This window comes from Lepus europaeus, chromosome 1, assembly GCF_033115175.1.
Source record: "Lepus europaeus isolate LE1 chromosome 1, mLepTim1.pri, whole genome shotgun sequence".
Taxonomy (NCBI): domain Eukaryota; kingdom Metazoa; phylum Chordata; class Mammalia; order Lagomorpha; family Leporidae; genus Lepus; species Lepus europaeus.
Genome location: NC_084827.1, coordinates 47,572,439 through 47,596,387, shown reverse-complemented (window position 1 = coordinate 47,596,387; position 23,949 = coordinate 47,572,439). Strand labels below are relative to the sequence as shown.

General features: G+C 43.4%; 1 protein-coding gene across 1 annotated transcript in view; it reads right to left on the bottom strand.

Annotated features, from left to right (window-relative positions):
* The window catches only part of PRKAR2B (protein kinase cAMP-dependent type II regulatory subunit beta), a 126,566-nt gene that overhangs the window by 96,105 nt on the left and 6,512 nt on the right, over positions 1 to 23,949 (bottom strand). The window contains exon 2 of the mRNA XM_062216826.1: positions 5,078 to 5,113. Within this exon, the coding sequence (XP_062072810.1) occupies positions 5,078 to 5,113 (36 nt within the window). The remainder of the gene's footprint in view (positions 1 to 5,077; positions 5,114 to 23,949) is intronic.

The following is a 23,949-nucleotide window of genomic DNA, read 5'->3' as shown; positions in this document are numbered from 1 at the left end:
AGCAGCAGTTCCTGAAAACAATGCTAAACATCAAAGCAAAGATGTCATGGATGTCAGTGGTGGACACTGACCAGACTGGCTGTGCCCAGGACTCTCCGAATTCACAAAGGGCTGTCTCATTGCTGGAGATAGCCTCAAAATTCGGGGAAAGCAAATTTCGAAAATTTCAGGGATTCGACTTATAAAAAACCGAATCACTGGGCCAGTGTTGTAGCATGGTAGGTTAAGCCTCTGCCTGCAGCACTGCCAATCCCATATGGGCACCGGTTCGAGACCTGGCTGCTCCACTTCTGATCCAGCTCCCTGTTAATGCGCCTGGGAAATCAGCAGACGGCACAAGTACTTGGGCCCCTGTGCCCAAATAGGAGGCCCGGAAGAAGCTCCTGGCTCCAGGCTCCTGGCTTCAGATCGGTCCAGCTTCAGCCGTCACAGCCATTTGGGGATTGAACTAGTGGATAGAAGCCCTCTCACTGTCTGTAACTCTGCCTTTCCAATAAAGAAAGAAATCTTAAAAAAAAAAAAAAAAAAAAAAAAAAAAAAAAAACCCTCTCATGACAATTACATCAGAAGCCTGAATTGAAAAAAGAGAGAAAAGACAGATTAGGACAACTAAGTATTAAGTGACAGAGCTGTAGCAAGGCTAAATGCTAGTGCTTTAGTATGTCCTTGTTCTTAAGAGATAAATGCTGAAGTATTCAGGATTCCTAAAAGGTTTAGTTAAAAGAGAGAGGGGGAAAGCGAATGGATACAGAGCAAGAGAAAAGACTGTAAATGTGGTGAAATATTAACAGTTGGGGTACTTACATAGAGGCGCTTAGTGAACTACTCTTTTAAACTCTTCCAAAAGCATGATTTTTTTTTCAAAATAAAATTTTGGAATTAAAAACCATTCAGAGAGGCCTGATCCCACTCACTAAGCAAGATCACTGTCTCAGCCTGGATTAGAAAGTTCTCCTTGGGGCCAGTGCTGTGGCGTAGTAGGCTAAGCTTCTGCCTCTGGCGCAGGCATCCCATATGGGCACCAGTTCATGTCCTAGCTGTTCCTCTTCCGATCCAGCTCTCTGCTATGACCTGGGAAAGCAGTGGAAGATGGCCCAACTGTGTGGGCCCCTGTACCCGTGCGAGAGACCCAGGTGAAGCACATGGCTCCCAGCTCCAGCCTCTGCAGCCATATGAGGAGTGAACCAACAGATGGAAAATTTCTGTTTCTCTCTAACTCTACTTCTCAAATAAATTTTAAAAAATTAAAAAATAAATAAAGTTCTCCTTTTATCCCACGATCCAGAGACAAAACCACAGAGGAACATCACTATAATCTCTGTGAAAATCCCAGAATGTATGCACGACACAAACAGACGCCCATAGAAAAGACTCAGCGTCAGCCAGGCCTGTGGGCGTGTTTCTGACTGACCATGGCCCAAGGCCAAGGGTGCCGCTGCTGTGTTGTGAATCACACTCAGGAGAGCAAGAGCCAGCACCACCGTCTTTGAGAGCCTCGACACTCTGCAGGGGGCTTTGTCGCCATCACCTAACTTCACCCTCACAGCAAGCCTGGATGTAGCCAGTGAGGTCCCAAACTGAACGACAAGGAAAATAAAGGACAGACAAGTCGGTGAGGTAAGTAACTTACAGGCATATTCACACAGCTTGGAAGGTCTGGACTCCAGGGGGAGACTCCAACGTCTACGTCCTTCCCATATAACACAGGAGGTGAGCAAGACGGCGACAGGATTTTTTGGAAAGCTTTATTCTTCAGGTATTTACTGAGTTGCTGTGGTTACTAATACCAGTAATATGTAATAGTAGGTACAACCACAAGTAGTATTATTACTTCCAGTTTTCCTCCAAACAGAAAAATCTTTCCAAAATGCAGCCCATATTCTGAAATGGATTATGGCGGCAAGCACTGTGGTGCGGCAGGTTCAACAGCTACTTCCAATGCCCACATCCCATATCAGAGTGCAGGTTCAAGTCCTGGCTACTCCATTTCCAATCCAGTTTCCTGCTAATGCACCTGGGAGGCAGCAGAGGATGGCCCAGAGCTTGGGCCCCTTCCCACACACAGATCGGAGACCTAGATGAGTTCCTGGCTCCCGGCTTTAGGCCCAGCCCAGCCCTGGCTGTTGTGAACATTTGAAAAAGTGAACTAGAAGATAGGAAATAGATCAAAATCTGCACCCCTTCCCTTTATCTCAAGTAGGTGAGGAAATACCTAAGCATTTTCAAAAATAAAATGAGTGGGGCCAGCGCTGTGGTGCAGTGGGTTAACGCCCTGGCCTGAAGCGCCGGCATCCCATATGGGCACCAGATCTAGTCCCAGCTGCTCCTCTTCCAATCCAGCTCTCTGCTATGGCCTGGGAAAGCAGTGGAAGATGGCCCAAGTCCTTGGGCCCCTGCACCCACATGGGAGACCTGGAGGAGGCTCCTGGCTCCTGGCTTCAGATTGGCGCAGCTCCAGCCGTTGCGGCCATCTGGGGAATGAACCGGCAGATGGAGGATCTCTCTCTCTCTCTCTCTCTCTCTCTCTCTCTCTGTCTCTACCTCTTTCCATAACTTTCAAATAAATAAAATAAATATTTAAAAAAATGAATTATGTATATGATTTCTCTATGTATACTGATAAGTGATATATTAGGAGTTCAAATGGTTTTAAACGAACAAAAGTGGTATTTCTTTTTACTTGGTTTAAAAATGGTTTATGGAGTGTGGTTTAAACATTAAGTTTACGGGATGTCGTCAGCAGGACACCAAAGAGCCACTACCTCTGGATTTCAGAAGACACCTGAGAGTGTTTCACCACATTTTTTAGAACTCATGCAACCCAACCCACAAGGGCCCAGCTCTGGTGTCCGTCTTTGCTTGCTTCTGTCACTGCAGTGCCTTCCAACCTGTACCACGCGGAAAAGCAGCCTATGAGACCCCGAGATGCCACGGACTCTTCAGATTCTAGGAGTCGTTTGAAAACACTCAAACTGGTTCCTTTTGCTTACAGAAATAAAAACTCACGGGTTTGTGGGCAAGCAATGAAGACAGGACAGTTTAACACAGCGTTGTTAGAAGTATAAAAAGAATCCCTGAATAACGTACTTAGGTATTTCTTAGTACACTCATCTTTACGAATCACAACACCAACAAACAGGAATAGAGGAAATATGTATTTAAATTATTCAGATCTTCAAAATCTATTGTTGACAGATGCAGTGTTGATTATCAAAAACTCAGAGGTTTATAACTACAATATAGCTCATATTAATTTTTGAATTCAGTCAACACTGACTAAATTCACACTGCACCTATCAGATTGTTACAACTGTTATTTAAAAACATGTGAATAATTAACAAATATTTGCAACATTTGAGCCTAATTTATATTTCCTTACTGGCATTTCATCATCTCTACAGGCAGTTTTTAGTGGCACAGGAGCCAGTAAAATGATAGTGGTTGAAACTTAAGCCGCACCCTAATTCCCCAATCCATCCATTAATAAGTATCTCATTCAGCAAATACAATGGGACTTGCCCAGGAATACATGCCACGTGTCATCAGTTTGAGGCAGAAAGATCATTTATTCTAAGACTCTTAACTATCGTTCTATTTATAAACCAGATGTCACAATACTCTCTCATTCCTCCTCCCTTGTGAAAGTTATCTGTGTGAGAATGTGGTCACCCTCAACAACATTGCTTCAGGGTAAAATCTGATGCCTTACTGACAAAAACACAACCTGTCACCCCACGAAAGGCACGGCACACTGTTCTGATTTCTTCGTTTAAAATAAATATGCCTGGATATTACAAAAGCTCCGAATGGTGAGAGAGATAGGGACTCAGTCTCTACATAATGAAAGTAAAATTCTACCAGTAACTGCTGACAGATGAAAGCTAAACTTCAACCTCAATATACCTTCAATATAGCATGGGTGGAAATAAGACAACTGTATGAAATCAGGTATTCATTTGCATTACATAAACTCCAAGATGATCTATTTGAAATGGCTAGCTTCTATTTCTCATCGGGAAAAACTCAAGTTATATTTAAAAGACTAATGTTCTCAAACTAAATGTAGGAACATTTCCTTTGTCCCTTGTCTTCTGTGAAGAAGGTATTCTACAGGGTGACACTTCTCCACATAGCTTACCCATCACCACACTCAAATTTGTTTTACTTACTCCATTTTGTACGGTGATGCTCTTAATCGTATCGTACACTGCCCTGCCAGTTTAGGTGGACACAGCCTACTGGACCCAATGTAAGCACTTGCTAATGGCGAGGGTCAGTCCCAGTAATGTCAGGCTACCACAGTGCATTCACGACAGCAATGGCCGCAGGGGCAGAAGTATGGCAACTTGCTCCTACTCCAATGGCCCCATAATGATCAATTCTGACATCAACATGTTGAGGGTGTTCCTGCCCCCTACTTAAAGCAACAGCAACAAAATCCTCTCGTGTGTCACTGTTTCCTTCATCCAACTGCTACACCACCGCCAGCCCACCAGTCATCACACAGCTTGTGATTCTGTCAAGGGCAACAACACAGCGTGGGCCGGGTGTCTGTCACACACCAAGTGCCAAGGTTCCAGTCCTGGCTCCACACCTCATTCCAGCTTCCTGCTAGTGCACGCCCTGGGAGGCAGTGGGTGATGACTGAAGCTCCTTGCCACCCACGTGGGGAGACCCAGAAAGAGTTCCCAGCTCCTGGCAGAAGCCTGGCCCAGCCCCAGGTGTTGCGGGCACTTGGGGAGTGAACCAGTGGGATGGGAGATTCTCTCGCTCTGACTCACTCTCTTTCAAATAAAAAATAATATTTTTTTTAAAGTTAGGAAAGAATAAACACTCTGGGGCTGTTAAAAAGGTGCATCAGCTCACTGCACAGGACAACTGCATTCGACCGCTCAGAGGGAGTTTTCAATTGCTTCCTACTGTGTGACTCTATTAGCAGGCTGTGTTTTCTGGGGAAATTGCTGACAAATAATGTCCTACTGTACAGCAACTACTCTCTTTGTACCTTTTTATCCAATTCTAATGAACATTTAAAGTAATCAGCAATAAAGCAAAATCCATATTATACTCACTCACCTGAGGCACGCCTTGTGAATCGGTTTATTACTGGAGCTAAAAGGAAAAAAAAAAAGAATATGAGTAGATTAAAAATAATCTAATTTTCACAAGCCCTGAAAAGGGCTCAATTTGATAACTACTCTCATAACTTAATGATAGACAAATATGAGTGAACATATAATACAAGAGGAAATACCACAAGTATATAAAATTAAACATTTAATAATAATCAGAGTAACATAAATTACTATAAATATATAGTAACATAAATTTACTATAAATTATTATAAATTTTATCTATTAAACTACTTCCCCAAAAATACTTTAAATAAAAATCCTAACTACTTAACTGAGGACAGTGTAAGTCTATGTAAGACCTTGAGAAAACAATGTGGCAACTAACAAAGGGCTATAAAATGCTTGTGTCTTTAATTAAATAATTCTACTTTTAGAGATGTGTTCTAAAGAAGCACTAGTACAGAAGGAAAAAGCTATATACGTAAGTCTGATCACCAGCATCATTTTTAAAATTAAAAGAAGCCTGTAAACAAACCAAAAATGCACATGCATACTGGAATCACTTTCAGGTAAAGGACAGTATTTCCTTCAAAGTCTCAGATTTTGGGACTGGAGCTGTGGCACAGCAGGTAAAGCTACTGCCTGCATTCCATATGGGTACTGGTTCGAGTCCCAGTTGCTCCACTTCCCATCCAGCTCCCTGCTTATGTGCCTGGGAAAGCAGCAGAAGATGCTCCAAGTTCTTGGGCCCCTGCACCCACATGGGACACTCAGACGATGCTCCTGACTCCTGGTTTCGGATCAGCGCAGCTCCAGCCATTGCACCTGATTAGGGAGTGAACCAGTGGATGGAAGACCTCTCTCTCTCTCTCTCCCTCCCTCCCTCCCTCCCTCTCCTATGTAACTCTTTCAAATAAAAATAATAAATCTTTAAAAAAAAAAAAAGAAGTAAGAAGGGTTTTTGTTTGGTTAGGTTTTTCCAATATTTATTTATTTGTAAGGCAGAGTTACAGAGAGGGTGCCAGATACAAAGAGCGACACTAGTTCACCACCACCACACCCGTCTACCCCCACCCCCCACAAATGGCTGCAACAGCAGGGGCTGGGCCAGGCTGAAGCCAGGAGCAGGGAACATCATCTGGGTCTCACACATGGGTGGCAGGAACTCACTGGGCCATCATCTGCTGCCTCTCAAGTGTGTTAGCAGGAAGCTGGATGGGAAGCAGAGCCAGGACTGCACCCCTGTGATGCTGGCACTGCAGGTGGTGGCTTAACCGGCTGCACCACGATGTCTGACCCTGTTTTGTTTTCGCATCTGTCTCCAGGCAAATAGGAGGCTGTTTATTCTGTGGAACCTATCATGTACCTCAGGTGCACACCTTCTGTTCCTCCATTTCCATAATCATCCCACCACAACCAGGCCTGTAATCTCTTTCCACCACCCATTGTCTTTTTGTTATCCCTCATCACTCTGCTTTCTTGTCATTTCCCTCTCTGTTCTGCTTAAATTCCAAGGTCAATCATTATAAAATGAATCTTCTGTTGATTTCCACATAGTGTCCCAATCTCCATAACTTCATTTTATCTGACAGTCAATACTCATTTTGTTAAAACTTCAACCCTGGGGCTGGTCTAGAGGGTAAAGCCACCACCTGCAGTGCCAGCATCCCATATGGGCACCGGTTCTAGTCCTAGCTGCTCCACTTCTGATCCAGCTCTCTGCTATGGCCTGGGAAAGAAGTGGAAGATGGCCCAAGTCCTTGGGCCCCTGCACCCGCGTGGGAGACCTGGAAGAGGTTCCTGGCTCCTGGCTTTGGATGGGCGCAGCTCTAGCCATTGCAGCCAACTGGGGAGTGAACCAGCAGATGCAAGTCTCTCTCGCTCTCTCTCTTTCTCTGTCTCTCCTTCTCTCTGTGTAACTCTGACTTTCAAGTAAATAAATAAATCTTTAAAAAAAAAAACTTCAACCCTGGTTATGTCCAACTTCCTAATTCTTCCACTGTCTACACTACAGAGGTAAAAGTGGATAGAAACAATGGTCCTGTCTGAATCTTTTAAATAAAGCATCCTTGATTGCAAGCGCACCTGAATGGTGCCTGATGCCATTTCTCCATTTCAATACTTTTTAAGCAGTGTTTATGAAAACTGTTTACACTATGGAAACACTTAAGTCCTAATGTAAAAATTCAAGAAGACAAAATTCTGTCCACTTCCAAATCAACTCCCTGCTATGGCCTGGGAAAGCAGTGGAGAATGGCCCAGGTCCTTGGGCCCCTGCATCGACATGGGAGACCCGGAAGAAGCTCCTGGCTCCAGATCAGTCCAGCTCCAGTCCTTGCAGTCACTGGGGAGTGAAACAGCAGATAGAAGATCTCTGTCTCTCTCTGCCTCTGCCTCTCTGTAACTCTGCCTTTCAAATAAACGAATGAATCTTTAAAAGAAGAAGGAAGGTAGGGAGAAAGGAAGGGAGGGAGGGAGGGAGGAAGGGAGGAAGGGAAGAAGGGAGGAAGGAAGGAACTAGAAGAAAAGACACTGTCAGTCCCTGATACCACACTACTGCATATCAGCAACTGCACACTACTGACCAGGAAACTGTAAGGTAACCCTCTCAGAGAAACTGACCATTTGTTTTAGACCAGACAGCCACATGGCTGGAGAATTTGAAGCCAAGAATATCTGCACCTATCTGGAAGGGAACAGAGAGTGAAAATGCTGACTACTGAAATGGTAAGCTAAGAGGTGAATATTTTCTTCCATGTTTATCTTCATTGTTAGTAAAGATCAACTTCGTGAAATAATTCACAAACCTTATTACAGTTCACAGCAAAATTATATGACCCAAACTGATCTAAAGAGACATAATTTTTTATTGAAATAAACAATTCAGCCACTTACTTACAAGTCATAAATAACCTGAAGTATCAAAAACAGAACAAAACAAACAAAAAAAACAAACTTCTACCAGGTAAACTGTATCTTGTGTAGATTTTACAACACAAACTTCACAGCTCTTCACAACCCAGTCTGAAGAGAGGCTGCCCAGCAAGCTACAAAGACAGGGAGCAGAGACAACACATAAACAAATTCAACCACAGGAATGCAGAACCAGGAGCACTGGCAGCGTGAAGGCTGCACACCCAGCTCGGCCTTGGGGCAAGAACAGACATTCTGTGCCTCCCCCAGCCCCAACCCTCTCCTGATGATAAAGCCGGGAATGCCCCAAAGGCTTTTTCTGCTGGGGTCCCTGGCTTCTGTGTCTTCCTCAGGTGTTCACTGCACACTGGCATCATCATCCAGCCGTTTCCTACATTTGTGGGGAGATTCTGGTTGCCACAGTAACTCACAGGACACCCCTGCACACCACAACCCTCGAGCACCCACTGAGCACTCATGTTGGCAGGAAGTCCATTTACAGCCATTTGGGCCCGCATCTAGGCGCTGCTCTCCACACACACACACACACACGCACACACACAAATTATCTCATGTAGTTTTGATGTACCTAGAATTTCCCACCATAAGATTACACTGTACATCAAAGGAACTGTTTTCTTTTTCTAAAGATTTACTAATTTATTAATCTGAGAAGCAGAGGAACTGAGATAGAGGAGAGAGAAGGGGAGAGAGAGAGATTGATTTTCCATTTGCTGGCTCACTCCCCAAATGGCCACACCAGCTAGGGCTCGGTCAGGCTAAAGTCATGGGCCCAGAACTCCATCCCGGTCTCCCACATGAGTGGCAGGGGCCCAAGTACTTGGGCTATCAAGTGCTGCCTTCCCAGCTGCCTCAGCAGGAAAATGAACCTGAAACAGAGCAGCCAAAACTCAAACTGGACCTCCGACATGGGATGCTGGCATTGCAAGCAGCGGCTTAATGTGATGCACCACAACGTCATCCCGTCATCCCGAGGCACTTAGCTTTGTTTACAATTCCACTAAGAGAGGTTCACCACTTCCGGAAACCATGTCACAATGTTACTTGTGGTATCTGGATCCATGGTACAACACATTTGATGGAATGCAATTGCAGCCTTCATTTCTTAGTTGACACACATCTCCTGTATCCGCACCCCTCCGGATCCCACCCACTTGCAGGATGAGACACCAGGGTCTCCTTTTGGCAAGTTAACAGTCACCTTCATGATGGTTCTGGGTTGTTCAGTATCGCTACCAAAATAGGGAAGAAGGCTGAGATTCAGGGTGGAAGCCTGGGGGGTGGGGAGGTATGCACCTGGCCAAGATATACCTGGGGTCTCTCGAAAGAGAAGTCAGGGAAGGGGAGCAGAAGGAAGGTGAGGATGGGTACTCCCAACCTCCTGCATTCCACATCCTCAGGGTCTGCAGGGAGGGAGAGGGGTGGGCACAGACAGCCCCCAGCTGGCAGGCAGGAGCCCTGGGTGCCACTGCTACCACCTCGGCCCTGTACAAAACAATGGATGGAACCTGTAACTTAGCCTTAAATTCTTAACTTACATAGAAGGGAAGACTTGACCTCCTTTCAGGGGGCTTTCATGAAGAAAAGTTAAAAATCAAACATCTTTCAAAGTATATGTCAACTATAAACTCTGCAGGCTTCATTGTCCCAGCTGCTCCACATCCGATCCAGCTCTCTGCTACATCCTGGGGGAAAGCAGCAGCAGATGGCCCAAATCCTTAGGCCCCTGCACCCATCGTGGGAGATCTGGAAGAAGCTCCTGGCTCATGTCTTGAGCCTAGCCCAGCCCTGGACATTGCAGCCATGTGGGGAATGAACCAGCAGATGGAAGATTTCTCCTTCTGTCTCTCCCTCTCGGTGTGTGACTCTGACTTTCAAATAAATAGATGAACATTTACCAAAAAAAAAATATTGACACTTGCTGAGTTAACAATATCATTTTTAAGTATACAAAGTAAGCTGTAATACAAATTCTCAAAAAAAGGTACCCAATGAAGATATTTTAAAGTGTGACAAGCTGGGGGCAAGCACCACGGCGCACTGGGTTAAGACACCACCTGCTACACCAGCATCCCGTATCAGAGCACTGGTTCAAGTTGTGGGTGCTTCATCTCGGATCTACCTCCCTGCTAATGTACCTGAGAAGACAGCGGAAGATGGCTCAAGTGCTGGGCCCCATCACTCGTGTGAGAGACCCAGATGGAGTTTCAGACTCCTGACTTCAACCTGGCCTAGCCTCAGCCGTTACAGCAATTTGGGGAGTGAATCAGCGGATGAGAGTTCTCTCTGCCCTCCTCTCCCTGTCACTCTGCTTTTCAAATAAATAAACAGACCTAATTAAAAAAAATACATAAATTGTGGCAAGTCAAGTTTTTTCAGACTCTTGGTCTTCACTTTTAGGCCCTCTTATCCAAAACATACTCTATGAGAGTGAGTGAGTGACAGAGCAAGAACACTAGCAATGCAGATAAAACACCATACTCAATGTTAGATCAGAAGAATACAAAAGTTTAAAAAAAAAAAGCACTAAATACATTGCCTAGAAAAGTGGATATGATTCAGAATATACTACCCTCCTCACATTCTCAAGAGGCCACAGCAACTCCCTGGGGGAAAACAGAAATATTTACGCAGGGTTGACGCCGATGCAGTGGACACTAGAGGGCTGTGCTCCTTCAAGACTGCGACCCAAGCCCTTAGGCTGCTAAGCTGCACGCCACCAGACCGGTTCTCAGCCCCAGTGCTCCCGAGAGAGCAGAAGTGACACTATTCAAGACCTCTTTCATGTTGGAGGGTCCTTACCGGAAAACTCCTCCATTACTTTAGGTAAACTGACTGAGCTCTCCGCTCCCAGCAGGGCACATGGCCTCCCAGCCCTGCTCAACTCAGAGCTCTGCACCAGAGCCAACAGGAGCTGCTCATCAGAGCTCAAGGCAGGGCCTGGCAGATCAGAGATCCTGAGTTAGGACCTCTGGGAGGAGTAAGTCAACCCAGGGACTAGGTCCACAGAGCAGACCTCCCGTCCCCACTGTGTTCTTGTGCTGTTAACCACTGGGCCACACAAAGGCCTTGTAAAAGGGGCCCAGCCCTGAAGGGCTCACCCAAGTCTGCCAGCACTTTCAGATGCAATGGCTTCAAGGGCCTACGCCCTGCCAGCGGCCACCTAACTGAGCAAAGACTGGGGGAAAGAGAAAGTCAGAAGACTGAAAAAGCCTAGGATAGTCTACAAACATAGAAACGGTCAAGAGCAGGAAGCAATGAGTCTGGACTTCCAAATGGAAAGCAGGTTGACAGTGGTAACCAGTTTGCATGGTATACTGCTGGGAGAGAAATCAGAGCCCTGGATTGTGATCTGTGGTCATAAACACACATGCACAATTAAAAAACAAGCAAACAAAAAACATTTGTTTTAAAAAAACCACACTTATCAAATGGGTCTTTTGCAAAAAAAAAAAAAAAAAAAGGTGTTCGGTCACATACTTTGAGAATTGAAATAATCCTTGATTTGGCTGAATAAATTGCAACCATATCCCCTTATGAGTCATCTTTTCTAGCAACAACAAAAAAACTTTCTGAATCGATGAACCGTCCAAATAAAAGATTGTAGAAATGGTATAAACTAAAACCAGGTAAGCTAATTATTTCTGACACAGCAAATACTTAGTTCAAAATAAATTAATTTCTCTTATGCTTCAGCCTCAAAAATTAAAAGTGAACTAAGATTCACCCTTGAACCAAGACTAGGATAATTTTTTTAAAAGATCAGTAACAAGCAAATAAACAATAAAAAAAACCACTTGAGATAACCTGCTAATTAACCTGACATTCACAATTTCCAAACTATTTAAGACATGTCCAAAGCTCAGCATTTTGAAAAGCCTTATTTCTGCATTTTTGTTAAAGGATATTGAGCTTTGCTCACTTTTTTCAAATACCCTGCCCTCCTCTCCTTGTGACTGCTGGGATTCAGCCTCTGGGCGGCTCACAGGCACCAAGGCAGGGTCACAGAGGGAGCGTGCCCTCCATCGCTGCCTGGTCTCGGTCCTAAGGAGCAGGCACCTAAGCACGATCGCTGAGAGGCTGCCACTTGGGGGACCAATTTTCTCCCCCTCTGCTGATTACACAGCATGAGCAATGCAGATCAGAGGTCCCAACTCACCTAGAGACACATGGATCACAGCGCAGGGTAGAACGGGGCAACGTGAGAAACATGCTTTTAGCAAGTGCCAACTTGAAGTACCACTAAAAAGATACGTATTTTCATTCTTTCTATCTGTGAGCCAAGCTCCTCAAAATAAAACTTATATGTAAAAATACCAAAGTAATAAACTATAGCTATTAAAATCTTGACAACAACACACTTAACTTTTGTCTATCCATGAATATGTCTTTCTACTTCGTAATTCATGAGGACTTTACCAACAATGCCCTCTTAGAAACAGGAAGAAAAAAAAAAATTTCAGCTAGGAAAAGATTGCAAGTGGCTAATCTTATGAAACCCCATGCAGAGTTGAGGCGAGAGAAAGGTTCCCTGATCCTTCTAGGATTTCAAATGTGAGCTCAGACCAAGAGCAGGGGCAGACAGGAAAAGTCACTGTCAACACTACAGAAACTCAACGTCAGCCTCCCTGTATGTTAAACTGTCTCTTCCACAGTCAGACACATGCACAGGGTACTTCGTGGAGACCAGTGTTCTCTGTGTAACCGCCAACAACACAGCCTAGACCAAGAACACCAGGAGAGCCAAAAGCTGCCAGGTTCAATTTGCCACACATCCACGGTCACAACAGAAAAAGGTAATTCAGGGAAATATAAAGGCTTTGGAATGAGGACCAACTGAGAAAACAGCCAGGGGGTGTGATTAAGCTTGGCCTCCCCATGATCGTAGTTACTCCAAGCCTCCCCTGTACCTTCAGAGAACCCCAGGACGTTCAGGCTCCTCCAGCCTCCTCAGGACGCCCGACTCCGTACACCTGCAGAAAGGACATCATCCTGCTTCAGTTCCTCCACAGCCATCAGTGCTATCCAGATACCAAGTGTCTTATGTTCACTGTCTGTTTTCCTCCCAGGCACGACTATAAACTCCCTCAGGGCAGGGTCTCTCCTTATCCGTCATCTGCTTCTTCACTATAAACCTGTAGCTAGAAGGCTGCTACACTACACAGATTAGGTTCCACAATGCTGATCCATAAGTGCTAGTGAAAAATTAATATAACAGAAGGATTCCCTGACTAAAGATTAGTTGGACAAATGTGATATTTATGTAAATATTAAGTTTCATGAACCCCATATTATAATATAGTACTGATTGACAACATAAAATGTGGAGCTTGACTAGCCTCGGGTTTTCTTTTCCTGGTAGTAAAAGCAATCCCATTTATGCCCCATAGAAACAACAATATAACCTGGATTTCAGCCCCTACAAAAATAGTGAGTGGGCCGGCGCCATGGCTTAACAGGCTAATCCTCCGCCTTGCGGCGCCGGCACACCGGGTTCTAGTCCCAGTCAGGGCACCGGATTCTATCCCGGTTGCCCCTCTTCCAGGCCAGCTCTCTGCTATGGCCCAGGAAGGCAGTGGAGGATGGCCCAAGTCCTTGGGCCCTGCACCCCATGGGAGACCAGGAGAAGCACCTGGCTCCTGGCTTCGGATCAGCGCAGTGCACTGGCCGCAGCGGCCATTGGAGGGTGAACCAACGGCAAAAAAGGAAGACCTTTCTCTCTCTCTCTCACTATCCACTCTGCCTGTCCAAAAAAAAAAAAAAAATAGTGAGTGAAAGTGTTCACAAGGTAATCAGAGCAAAGAGCAATGACACCTCTCGATTAACAAGCATAAAAGACATTCCAAGTGCATCCAAGCTTCCAACAGATTTTTTTTTAGGCAAAACTGGCATTCTTTGAATGGTACAATTCTATGAATTTCAACAAATGTAACCTGCACTCCAATCAAGATACAAAATATTCCAACACCAGGGCTGGTGTCATGGCATATCGAATACTGGCACCTCTTCATGTCCCAGCTGCTCCACTACCAACCCAGCTCCCTGCTAATGAGCCTGGGAAAGCAATGGAAGAATACAGGTCCCTGCCACCCATGTGGCAGGCCTGGATGAAGCTCCTGCCTCCTGGCTTCAGCTTGGCCCAGGCCTGGCTGCTGCAGGCATTTGGAGAATGAACCAGTGGATGGAAGATCTCTCTGTAACTCTGCCTTTTAAATAAGCAAATACATCATTTAAAAAGCTTGTAACACCTTAAAAAGTCCCCATGAACCCCTTTATGGTCACTCCCCACCAAGCCATGGGCTGTTGTATCTATTGTTGAACTTCATGTACATGTGAGATTCTTTCCTGCTGTAGACACTATCGATCCTTCATTCTTTTTTACAGCTCAGTGGTATTCTCTTGTATGAATATGCCACAATTTATCTATCTAGGCTACTGTTGGTAAACATTTATTTCCAAGTTGGCCTATTGTGAATAAGGTTTCTAAAAATAATCTTACACAAGTATCTGTGTACATATATACTGTTATTTCTCTTGAGTAAATGCCTAGCAATGTGACCGCTGGGTAATTAGGTAGGTGAACCTTTAATTTTAACAAACTCAAATTACTCTTAAGTGTTTGTATTATTTTCTGCTCTTTCAGGCCATATTTAAGAGTTCCAGTCATTCCATATCTTTGCCAAAATAAACTACATCTTATTTTACCATGCTTATGTATGTTTAATGGTGTCTGACTGTAATTCTAACTTCCACTTTCCTGATAACTAAAAATAACGAGCACCATTTGATATGGGTTGGTGGTTCTTTTTTAATTATACAGAGAGAGAGAGAAGGAGAGAGAGACAGAGGCAGACAGAGAGAGAGAAAAGGGAAAAATGCACTCCTATCTGCTGGTTCACTCCCCAAATGTCTGCAACCTCCAGAGCTGGGCCAAGCCAAAGTCAGGAGCCAGGAACTCAATCCAGGTTTATCATACAGATGGCTGTAACCTGAACCAACACTACTGCCTCCAAGAGCCTGCATTAGCAGGAAGCTGGAGTCAGAAGCTAGAGACAGATATCAATCCACACCCTGACGTGAAAACATGGTGTCTTTGCTAGCGTAAACACTTACCCTATATTGGTCATTCTTAAGTGTTCCTTACTGACATGTCCAGTCTTGTGCTAAGTTTGTTTAGGGTCTTTTTTTATTACAGAGTTTTAACAACTCCTTTTATATAGTCTCTGTGATAATAAATTAGAATATGTAGTAGAAAAAAACTCCGGTAAAATAATAACAAAAATTATATGATTTAGGAATAAAACTAAGTAAAGATAAGAAAATCCATTATGGAATAATGACAAAACATTATTGAAATGCTTTGACTATGAAAGAAAGCCTGGAGAAAGGGAGACATACCATGTACATGGATAGGAAAATTCAACATCATTATAATGTATTTTTTTCCAAATTTGTTTATAAAGCCAAGACATTTCAATGAAATTTCCAATAAAATGTTTCTATAAAACTGAAGAACAGTTTGAAAGATCTATGGAATAAAAGCTTACATACAGTTCAAACAACTGTGAAAGGGGAAAAAGGTAGGAGTCTTACCATACCATACCACATATCAAGACCATCAAAACCATATTAACTATGAGAAAGAGGTATTGATGGAAGAATAAATGAACTAATAAAACAAGAAAAAGACTTTAAGTGTATTTACATAAATATGGAAACATAGCATTTAAAATTTACTGGCATGGGGGAGAAGGGGCAGGCATTGGCCTAGCAGTTAAGTCACTGGCTAAGATGCCTATCTGGGTTTGATACTCACTTCTGGCTGCTGACTCCTGGGAGGCAGCAGTGATGGCTCAAGTAAGTGGGTTCCTGCCATCACATGGAGACTTAGATTGAGTTTCCAGCTCCTGGGTCCAGTCTTGCCCTCTGCCCAGCTCCAGTCCAGGCCTAGTCAGTGCAGACATTGGAAAAAGAACCAGTAGATGGGATATCTCTATTTCTCTCTCAAATATATTTTTAAGAAAGATTTATTTCATTTATTTGAAAAGCAGATTTACAGAGAGAGGGGGAGAGAGACAGAGGATCTTCCATCTACTGGTTTACTCCCCAAATGGCCACAATGGACAGGGCCAGGTCAAACAGAAGGCAGAAGCCAGGAACTCCATCTGGGTCTCCCACATAGGTGGCAGAGGCCCAAGTACTTGGGCCATAGTGCACTGCTTTGCCAGGTGCATTAGCAGGGAGCTGGATTGGAAGTGAAGCAGCTGGGACTGAAAGGGGCACTCATATGGGATGCAGGCATCACAGGTGGTGCCTTAACCTGCTGTGCCACAACGCTGGCCCTATTTTTTTTTTAAGTGGTTTTATTTTAAAATATCAATACAGAAAAAAATGAAAAATGCAAATTTTTTAAAATTAAAAAATTCTATTTCAAACCACATAAAAATAAAATTATGGATGACCTAAAGCCTTAAGTGTGAAACTCTTAACAAAAAGACAAGCTCAAGACTAGGAGACATTTTTTTCAATTCATACTAACAAAGGCATAATAACCAGAATATTAAAAGGGAGGGGGTGGAGAAGGGGGATAGGAGGGGAGCCCAGGAGGAGAAGTAAACAAGCAAAAAAAGGCAAAGGAGCCAAGAAACAAAACCCTACTACAAAACTGCAAAAGAATGGGGCAAGGAGGAAGTAGAGCAAAGACAGAAGGGAAGGAGGGAGGGTGGAGGGGAAAGGGATGGGGAAGAGGAATTCAACTCATCTATCTCTCCCTCACACACACACATACACAATGTTCACTGCAGCACTATAATAACAAATTGGGAACAACCAAAATATTTACTAAAGAATGGCTGCTGTTTATTTATACAAGGGTATGCTACAGAGCAGTTTAAAATAAATGAACTAGAGCTACACCAATCAATAAATCATCTCAACTATGATTCTCAAAAATAAATTGAGGGTTAAGCTGCAGCAAAGAAACTTTTGTAAATGCATTCATTATTTATACAAACTTTGAAGATATTCAAAATAGCACTCTCTCTAAATTATGGAGAAAGGCTACCTGATGATCCAAAACAGTTCACAGGAAAAAAAAACACCAAACACTGCATACCTGGGGAATTTTCACAAGAAAAAAACAAAAAAACTTGAAGGAAGCCTAAATGTGAAAATTTCCAAGAGACAAGAGATGGCTTGCGTGAGGGTTCCTTATACAGTCTCTGATTCTTTCTGTATTCTGGAAGTAGCTCACAATTTTTAGAAACAGGGAAAAATACTTTTCTGCTCTAGCAGTCCTAGCAAACAAAATCTCTCAATGTGATCAGATATGATCAGCCAATCTGAGTACTATATTTTAATGGAAAACACCATGCTTCTGAGAGATTTTCACAATTTCATTTTCCATAAAGTATCTCTTTTTACAAATGAGTCGTTTGTTAAAATTCAAACATCAAAACATATTTCAGGCCGGTGCCCCGGCTCACTTGGCTAATCCTCCGCCTGCGGCACCCGCACACGGCGTTCTAGTCCCAATTGCTCCTCTTCCAGTCCAGCTCTCTGCTGTGGCCCGGGAAGGCAGTTGCGGAGGATGGCCCAAGTGCTTGGGCCCTGCACCCGCATGGGAGACCAGGAGGAGGCGCCTGGCTCCTGGCTTCAGATCAGCGCAGCACTGGCCATAGCGGCCATTTGGGGGTGAACCAACGGAAGGAAGACCTTTCTCTCTGTTTCTCTCTCTGTGTCTAACTCTGCCTGTCCAACAAAAAAAATTTTCAGCTTCTTTTTACAGAATTATAAGGAAATTAGATGTAAGAAAGCTCCTGGCTCCTGGCTTCGGATCGGGGACTATATATTGCAGCTAATTGGGGAGTGAACGAGTGGATGGAAGACCTCTCTGCCTCTCTTCTCTCTGTGTAACTCTGACTTCCAAATAAATAAATACATCTTTAAAAAAAAAAAAAGGCTGTGAGGATACTCTTCTTCAGATTGTTACACTTGAAACATGTCTAAGAGGGGCCTGAGTTGTGGCGTAGCAGGTGCAATGCCAGCATCCCATATGGGTGCCAGTTCAAGTCCTGGCTGCTCCACTTCTGATCCAGCTCTCTGCTGACGTACCTGGCAGAGCAGTAGAAGATGGCCCAAGTTCCTGGGCCCCTGCACCACGTGGGAGATCTGGAAGAAGTTGCAAGAAGAAGCTGCTGGCTCCTGGCTTCAGATCAGCCCAGCTCTGGCCATTGTGGCCACTTGGGGACTGAACCAGCAGATGGAAGACCTCTCTCTCTGTAATTCTACCTTTCAAATAAACAGATAAATCTTAGAGAGAGAGAGAGAGAGAGAGAGAGAGAGAGAGAAGAAAGGAAAGGAAAGGAAAGGAAAGGAAAGGAAAGGAAAGGAAAGGAAAGGAAAGGAAAGGAAAGGAAAGGAAAGGAAAGGAAAAAAAAAAAAGAAAAGAAAATATGCCTAAGAAGCTTTCAATCACTGGACATTTACAGACATTTATTAGACATCCAGTATTCAACAGAGTGTAACTTCAAAAATATCTGAGCACCTACTGTGCTCCAAACACAACACCTATAGGAAAACTGGAAAGAGAGGGTATGTTTTGGCACACTCCTCCCTGTAGCTGGCACACCTGACACCTGCAGCTCACTCTAACAGAGGGTGCATCCACTTGACCATCCTTGATACTGTTAATATCAACAAGGGAAATGTGCGAAGATTATTGGTTGGGTAAAATGTAAATTGAACTTCAGAGAAATAATGAGTTTTGCTAGAAAGATGTGGACAGGGAACCGGACGTTAGGATTAAGAGAATACGGATACGTCAGTTTAGGACCATGTCATGTGCCTCTATAAATTATGGCTTGCTTACTACTTAATCGATATTTATGGAAGAATCACCCTTCCCGCATGTCCTTTTACATTTCAGATCTGATAGCTACTACAAGTGTATAATAAATATTTCTTTAAAAGTCACAAGAAAGATAGTGAAAAGTCTCCCTCTGAACCACATACTGTCACCAGAGATGTTCTTCTTTCTTTTCTTTTTTTTTAAGATTTATTTGAGAGGCAGAGTTACAGAGAGAGAGAAGAGATAAAGAGAGAGGTCTTCCATATGATTGTTCACTCCCCAAATGGTAACAAATGGCCAGAGCTGCGCAGATCCAAAGCCAGGAGCCAAGAGCTTCTTCCGGGTCTCCCAGGCAGGTGCAGGAGCCCAAGGACTTGGGCCATTTTCCACTGCTTTCCCTGGCCATAGCAGAGAGCTGGGTCAGAAGTAAAGCAGCCAGGATTCAAATCTATTCTGATAGGCATTCCCACGACTTTGTAGTTCTTAACCAAACACCTACAACATGATGTGAGTTTTCTCTGTTCCGTCCACAAACTCTGCACCAAGAACATTAGTACTCTACAATCTAGGTCAGCATTCAAGCCACACATAGAAATATAGGCTTAATAGTCAAAGCCCAGGGGCCAGTGCTGTGGCACAGCAGGTAAAGCTGCCACCTGCAGTGCTGGCACCCCAAATGGGCACCTGTTCAAGTCCTGGCTGTTCTACTTCTGATCCAGCTCCCTGTCATTGTGCCCGGGAAAGTAGCAGAAGATGGCCCAAGTCCTTGGGCCCCTGCACTCACCTGGGAACCTGGAAGAAGCTCTTGGCTCCAACTGGAACAGCTCTGGCCACTGTGGCCATTTCGGGAGTGAACCAACGGATGGAAGATCTCTCTCTCTCTCTGCCTCACCTCTGCCTCTCTGTAACTCTGCCTTTCAAAATAAATAAATCTTAAGAAAAAAAAAAAAGTCAAAGCCTGTTATCTTCCCTTTCACATATTATGATTTTATTTCCTTTCATAAAACAGAATATCTTCTACCACACTTCTGGTAGAAGTTGAGTCAGTTTTCTAGTGAATGTCTATTTACTTATACACACACACACACACACAGGACTCTATCTAGGTGATCAAATCAAATTGATTGTAGCTACCTTACATACTTAGTATCAGGTTAAGTTGAATTGCTTAGAATTTTGTCTCCACAATGGCATTTATGTTACTTCAAGACAGTGATGGGGCCGGCCAGTGGATGGGGCCAGTCCTGTGGCATAGTGATTAAAGCCGCCGCCTGCAGTGCTGGCATCCCATGTGAGCACTGGTTCGGGTCCCAGCTGCTCCACTTCTGATCAAGCTCTCTGCCATGGCCTGGGAAAGCAGAAGATGGTCCAAGTCCTTGGGCCCTTGCACCTACATGGGGGCCATCTGGGGAATAAACCAATGGATGGAAGACCTCTCTCTCTCTCTCTCTGCCTGTAACTTTCCCTTCCGAATAAATACATAAATCTTAAAAAAAAAAAAAAAGACAGTGGATAAGGCATTATCTTGAGGTACAGAAAAAAATTAGAATTTATCTACAACTCCTTTTTGCTTCTTTCAAAATTCCTGTTCTGGGAACTTTCATAAACATAATAAACTAACATAGCTTTAGCACATGTAAAAATGCATAAAGAGACATTAGGAATGCATACTCAAATATATTTTGTTAATAAGAGTACATAATAAGTTTAGAGAGTGAAGCTCAGTGTATTAGATGTTCATTTCTAAAACGAACATTTTATTGTTAGGTGTTTATTTCTAAAATAAATATTTCATTGGGCTTCTACAGGGAATGAAGTGCTCATCTGGGTGAAGGAGACAGGAAAAGCAAGTTGTGATCAGTGTAGGGATGGACTGTGAGTTTTTTTGGGGAAAACCAGGTAACTTATTTTGCTGATATGTAATTCTTTTTGACCATGATACTGCTTTAACATGAGGGAAACTAGTCTGTCAATTTGAAATTCTGATTCCATCACTTTGGGAAAGACAAATGACATGCAGGCGATCCACCTTGTTCAGGCTAGGGAAAGCAGCTAAAAAACGTCAACAATAAAACAATAATTACTATTAAATTTTTAAAAAGACCACCGCTGAACAAACATTAGCTTTCCATAATAATGAGAATGAGATGGCTGAGTCATGTTTTAATGCAACATGACCTTTTGAAAAAGATGCTTTTTGGGTTGAAAGTGCATTTAAGTAAATAGAAGTTCCTTTCTTTCCTTTTTGTCCAAAAAATTCCCCTCAATATCACTCCCATGAACTATTTTGTCTTGGAACCACTAATGTAAATTAAACCATGTCACTCCCTAGCCAAACGGATACAGGAATAACTGTATACAGTGGATCTCCTTGGCTTCACTTTTATGTGGAACATGTGTTTATATTTTGACCTTTTGTCTTTTTTTTAATTAAGAAACATTTTTAAACAGCAGCAACTGCAATGATTTTTTTTTTTTTAGTTTCCAAACATATTAAGCTACACATGGCAGAGTGTATTGCTGAAACATTTATAAATGTTACACCAACTGTGTTTATAGTTCTGATTTTTTTTAGATTGTTTTGTTTTCATATAAGCCATGACCTGAAAATTTTAGCTCGAATTCTTCCCGCAAAATAATTACATAATGGAATAGCCTGAGTCATTTTGAATGCTGAAACACAAAATTCACCCCATCAAATAATGACCAGCACTGTAGTGGGGTCTCTGTAGTGAGGATTTGTCACAAGCAGATGGTGTGGCTGAAGCTAGGAGCACAAGAGGAACAGGACCAAGGACACACTGACAATTTATCCAACTCAGAAAAATCACTGTATGCTCGATCCTTTTCCATGCCTCTTCTTAAGCAATTGATTAAAACAAAAAAATACAGTCTAATGTTAGATTTCACAGCATTAAAAAAACAACCTGGGACCAGTGCTGTGGTGCAGCGGGGTAAGCTGCCACTTGAAAAACTGGCATCCAATATGGGAGTGCAGCTTCGAGCCCTGGTTGATCTGCTTCTGACCCAGCTTCCTGCTAACAAATCTGGGAAGGCAGTAGACGGTGGCCCAAGGACTTGGGCACCTGCCACCTCTGTGGGAGACCCAGGTGGAGTTCCTGGTTCCTGGCTTTGGCCTGGCCCAGCACTGGCTGTTGTAGCTAACTGTGGAGTGAGGGAGTACATGGATCTCTCTCTTTTACTCTGTCACTTTAACTTTCAAATAAATAACTAAATATATAAATCTTAAAAAAAGAACAAAGAAAAAACAGGAAATTCTTCCAAAGCATTAAAGTACTTTTCTTCATCCTTTTCAACCTTATCTACCACCTTGACGGAAGGGAGAAGGAATTCATAATATAACTAGTGTACTGAATGTTGGTGATAGTTCTGGGAACAAGAGAAATCTTCCAAGGCCAAAACCTATACCATTTGTGTAAGGAGCTCCTTGGTCTCTCACCCGCTCCATCTCTGACATGAAAGAGATGGGGCTCGATGCTGTGGTATAGTGAGTTAAGCCGCTGCCTGTGACACTGGTGTCCCATAGGACCCCCCGATTTGAGTCTTGGCTGCTCCACTTCTGACTCAGCTCCTTGCTAATGCACCTGGGAAATCAGCAGAGGGTGTCCCAAGTGCTTGGGTCCCTGCACCTACGTGGGAGACCCAAATGAAGCTCCTGGATCCTGGCTTTGACCTGGCCATTGCGGTCATTTGAGGAGCAAACCAGCAGATGAAAGATTGCTCGCTCGCTCTCTCTCTTTCTCTCTCACTCTTCCTGTAATTGTTATTATTTCAAATAAATAAAAGAAATCTTAAAAACAAAAAGAAATGAAGAGATGACATGTATGCCCCATGAGATAGTCTCTGTCAAAGGGATTATGCTAAAGAGCACCAGAGAGCACAAACATAAGAGAAAAATAATTTTTTTCTGAAAAAAAATAAATAAATAAAAAGAAAAGGCTGACCCTCAGTAAATATTTGTGCAGTGAATCAATGAACACAGCAGTAACCTGCCTTCCAACTTTCACACATCCCTTCTCAGCACGCTTCGGGTGCCCGTGAATCTGCAGGCTTGCAACACAGACCGGGAGGTGGGTCATGGCCGTCTCCCTCTGAAGCACCATGTCAACCCCGACCTCCACCGTAGGCCTTTTCTGTGGCCACCACTCTCAGGAACTGACTTCCTCAGGGACCATAAACAGACTCCTAATTGACAGATTCAAAGGTCTCCTGTTGGCATTTGCACCACTGGAAAACACACAGACATTCGTTTTTTTTTTTTGACCCGGCCAGCAACAAAACCTTGACAGCTGGAAATTTACAGGAATCCTGGGAATGGGATGGGCAACAATAAATAACCACTCAGTATGGACTCCCATTCCACATCCCTTGATGTGCAACCTCCAACGGAAAGTTTAACAACTGCCTAACATGAAACAATGGTTAAACAGCTTGGTTTCCTCAGGCAGGCAGGAAAATTAAAATATCGAATGCCTCGATTCTTGTTCAGTTGTTTTTATTATACACCCTCCCCTCAGACAAAACATTAAGTCACCCGCAGAAGCCTTCACACATTCCAACTGGTTTCCCTTCCTTTGTTCTCTCCCTCCTCCAGCCCCTCCTGGCTTCACTGTTTTCTCCCTTTCTTCCTCTGTCCCAAAGCACAAGTAATAGATGGGTACAAGCACAAAGGACACTATTACAAGTCCTTTGCCATCCCAATTTCAAACTCTAGAGCAATCCACTTAATATTACCATTAAAATGAGTAACTTTCTTAACTGTTCTACCTTGGAAAGCTCCAGTTATCATGTGTACCACCAAATATTTTTTAAATCTCTTCTCTAATACTATTGTTGTAGGCTCATAACTAAAATAATAGCTCCAAGATTTCACCCATTCTTATGAATGATGTAATCCATTGCAGGAGGCTTTAAAATTACCATGTCAATCTCTAACGGTGGAAGACTATTAATACGAAGCCTTCCCAGTTACAAAATCCTGCAGCTCTTAGCTTCAATCATGAGTTGAGATGATTTGGAATTCACGACAGTGCAATCTAACTTTCACATGAAATCCTAAGAAGAAATA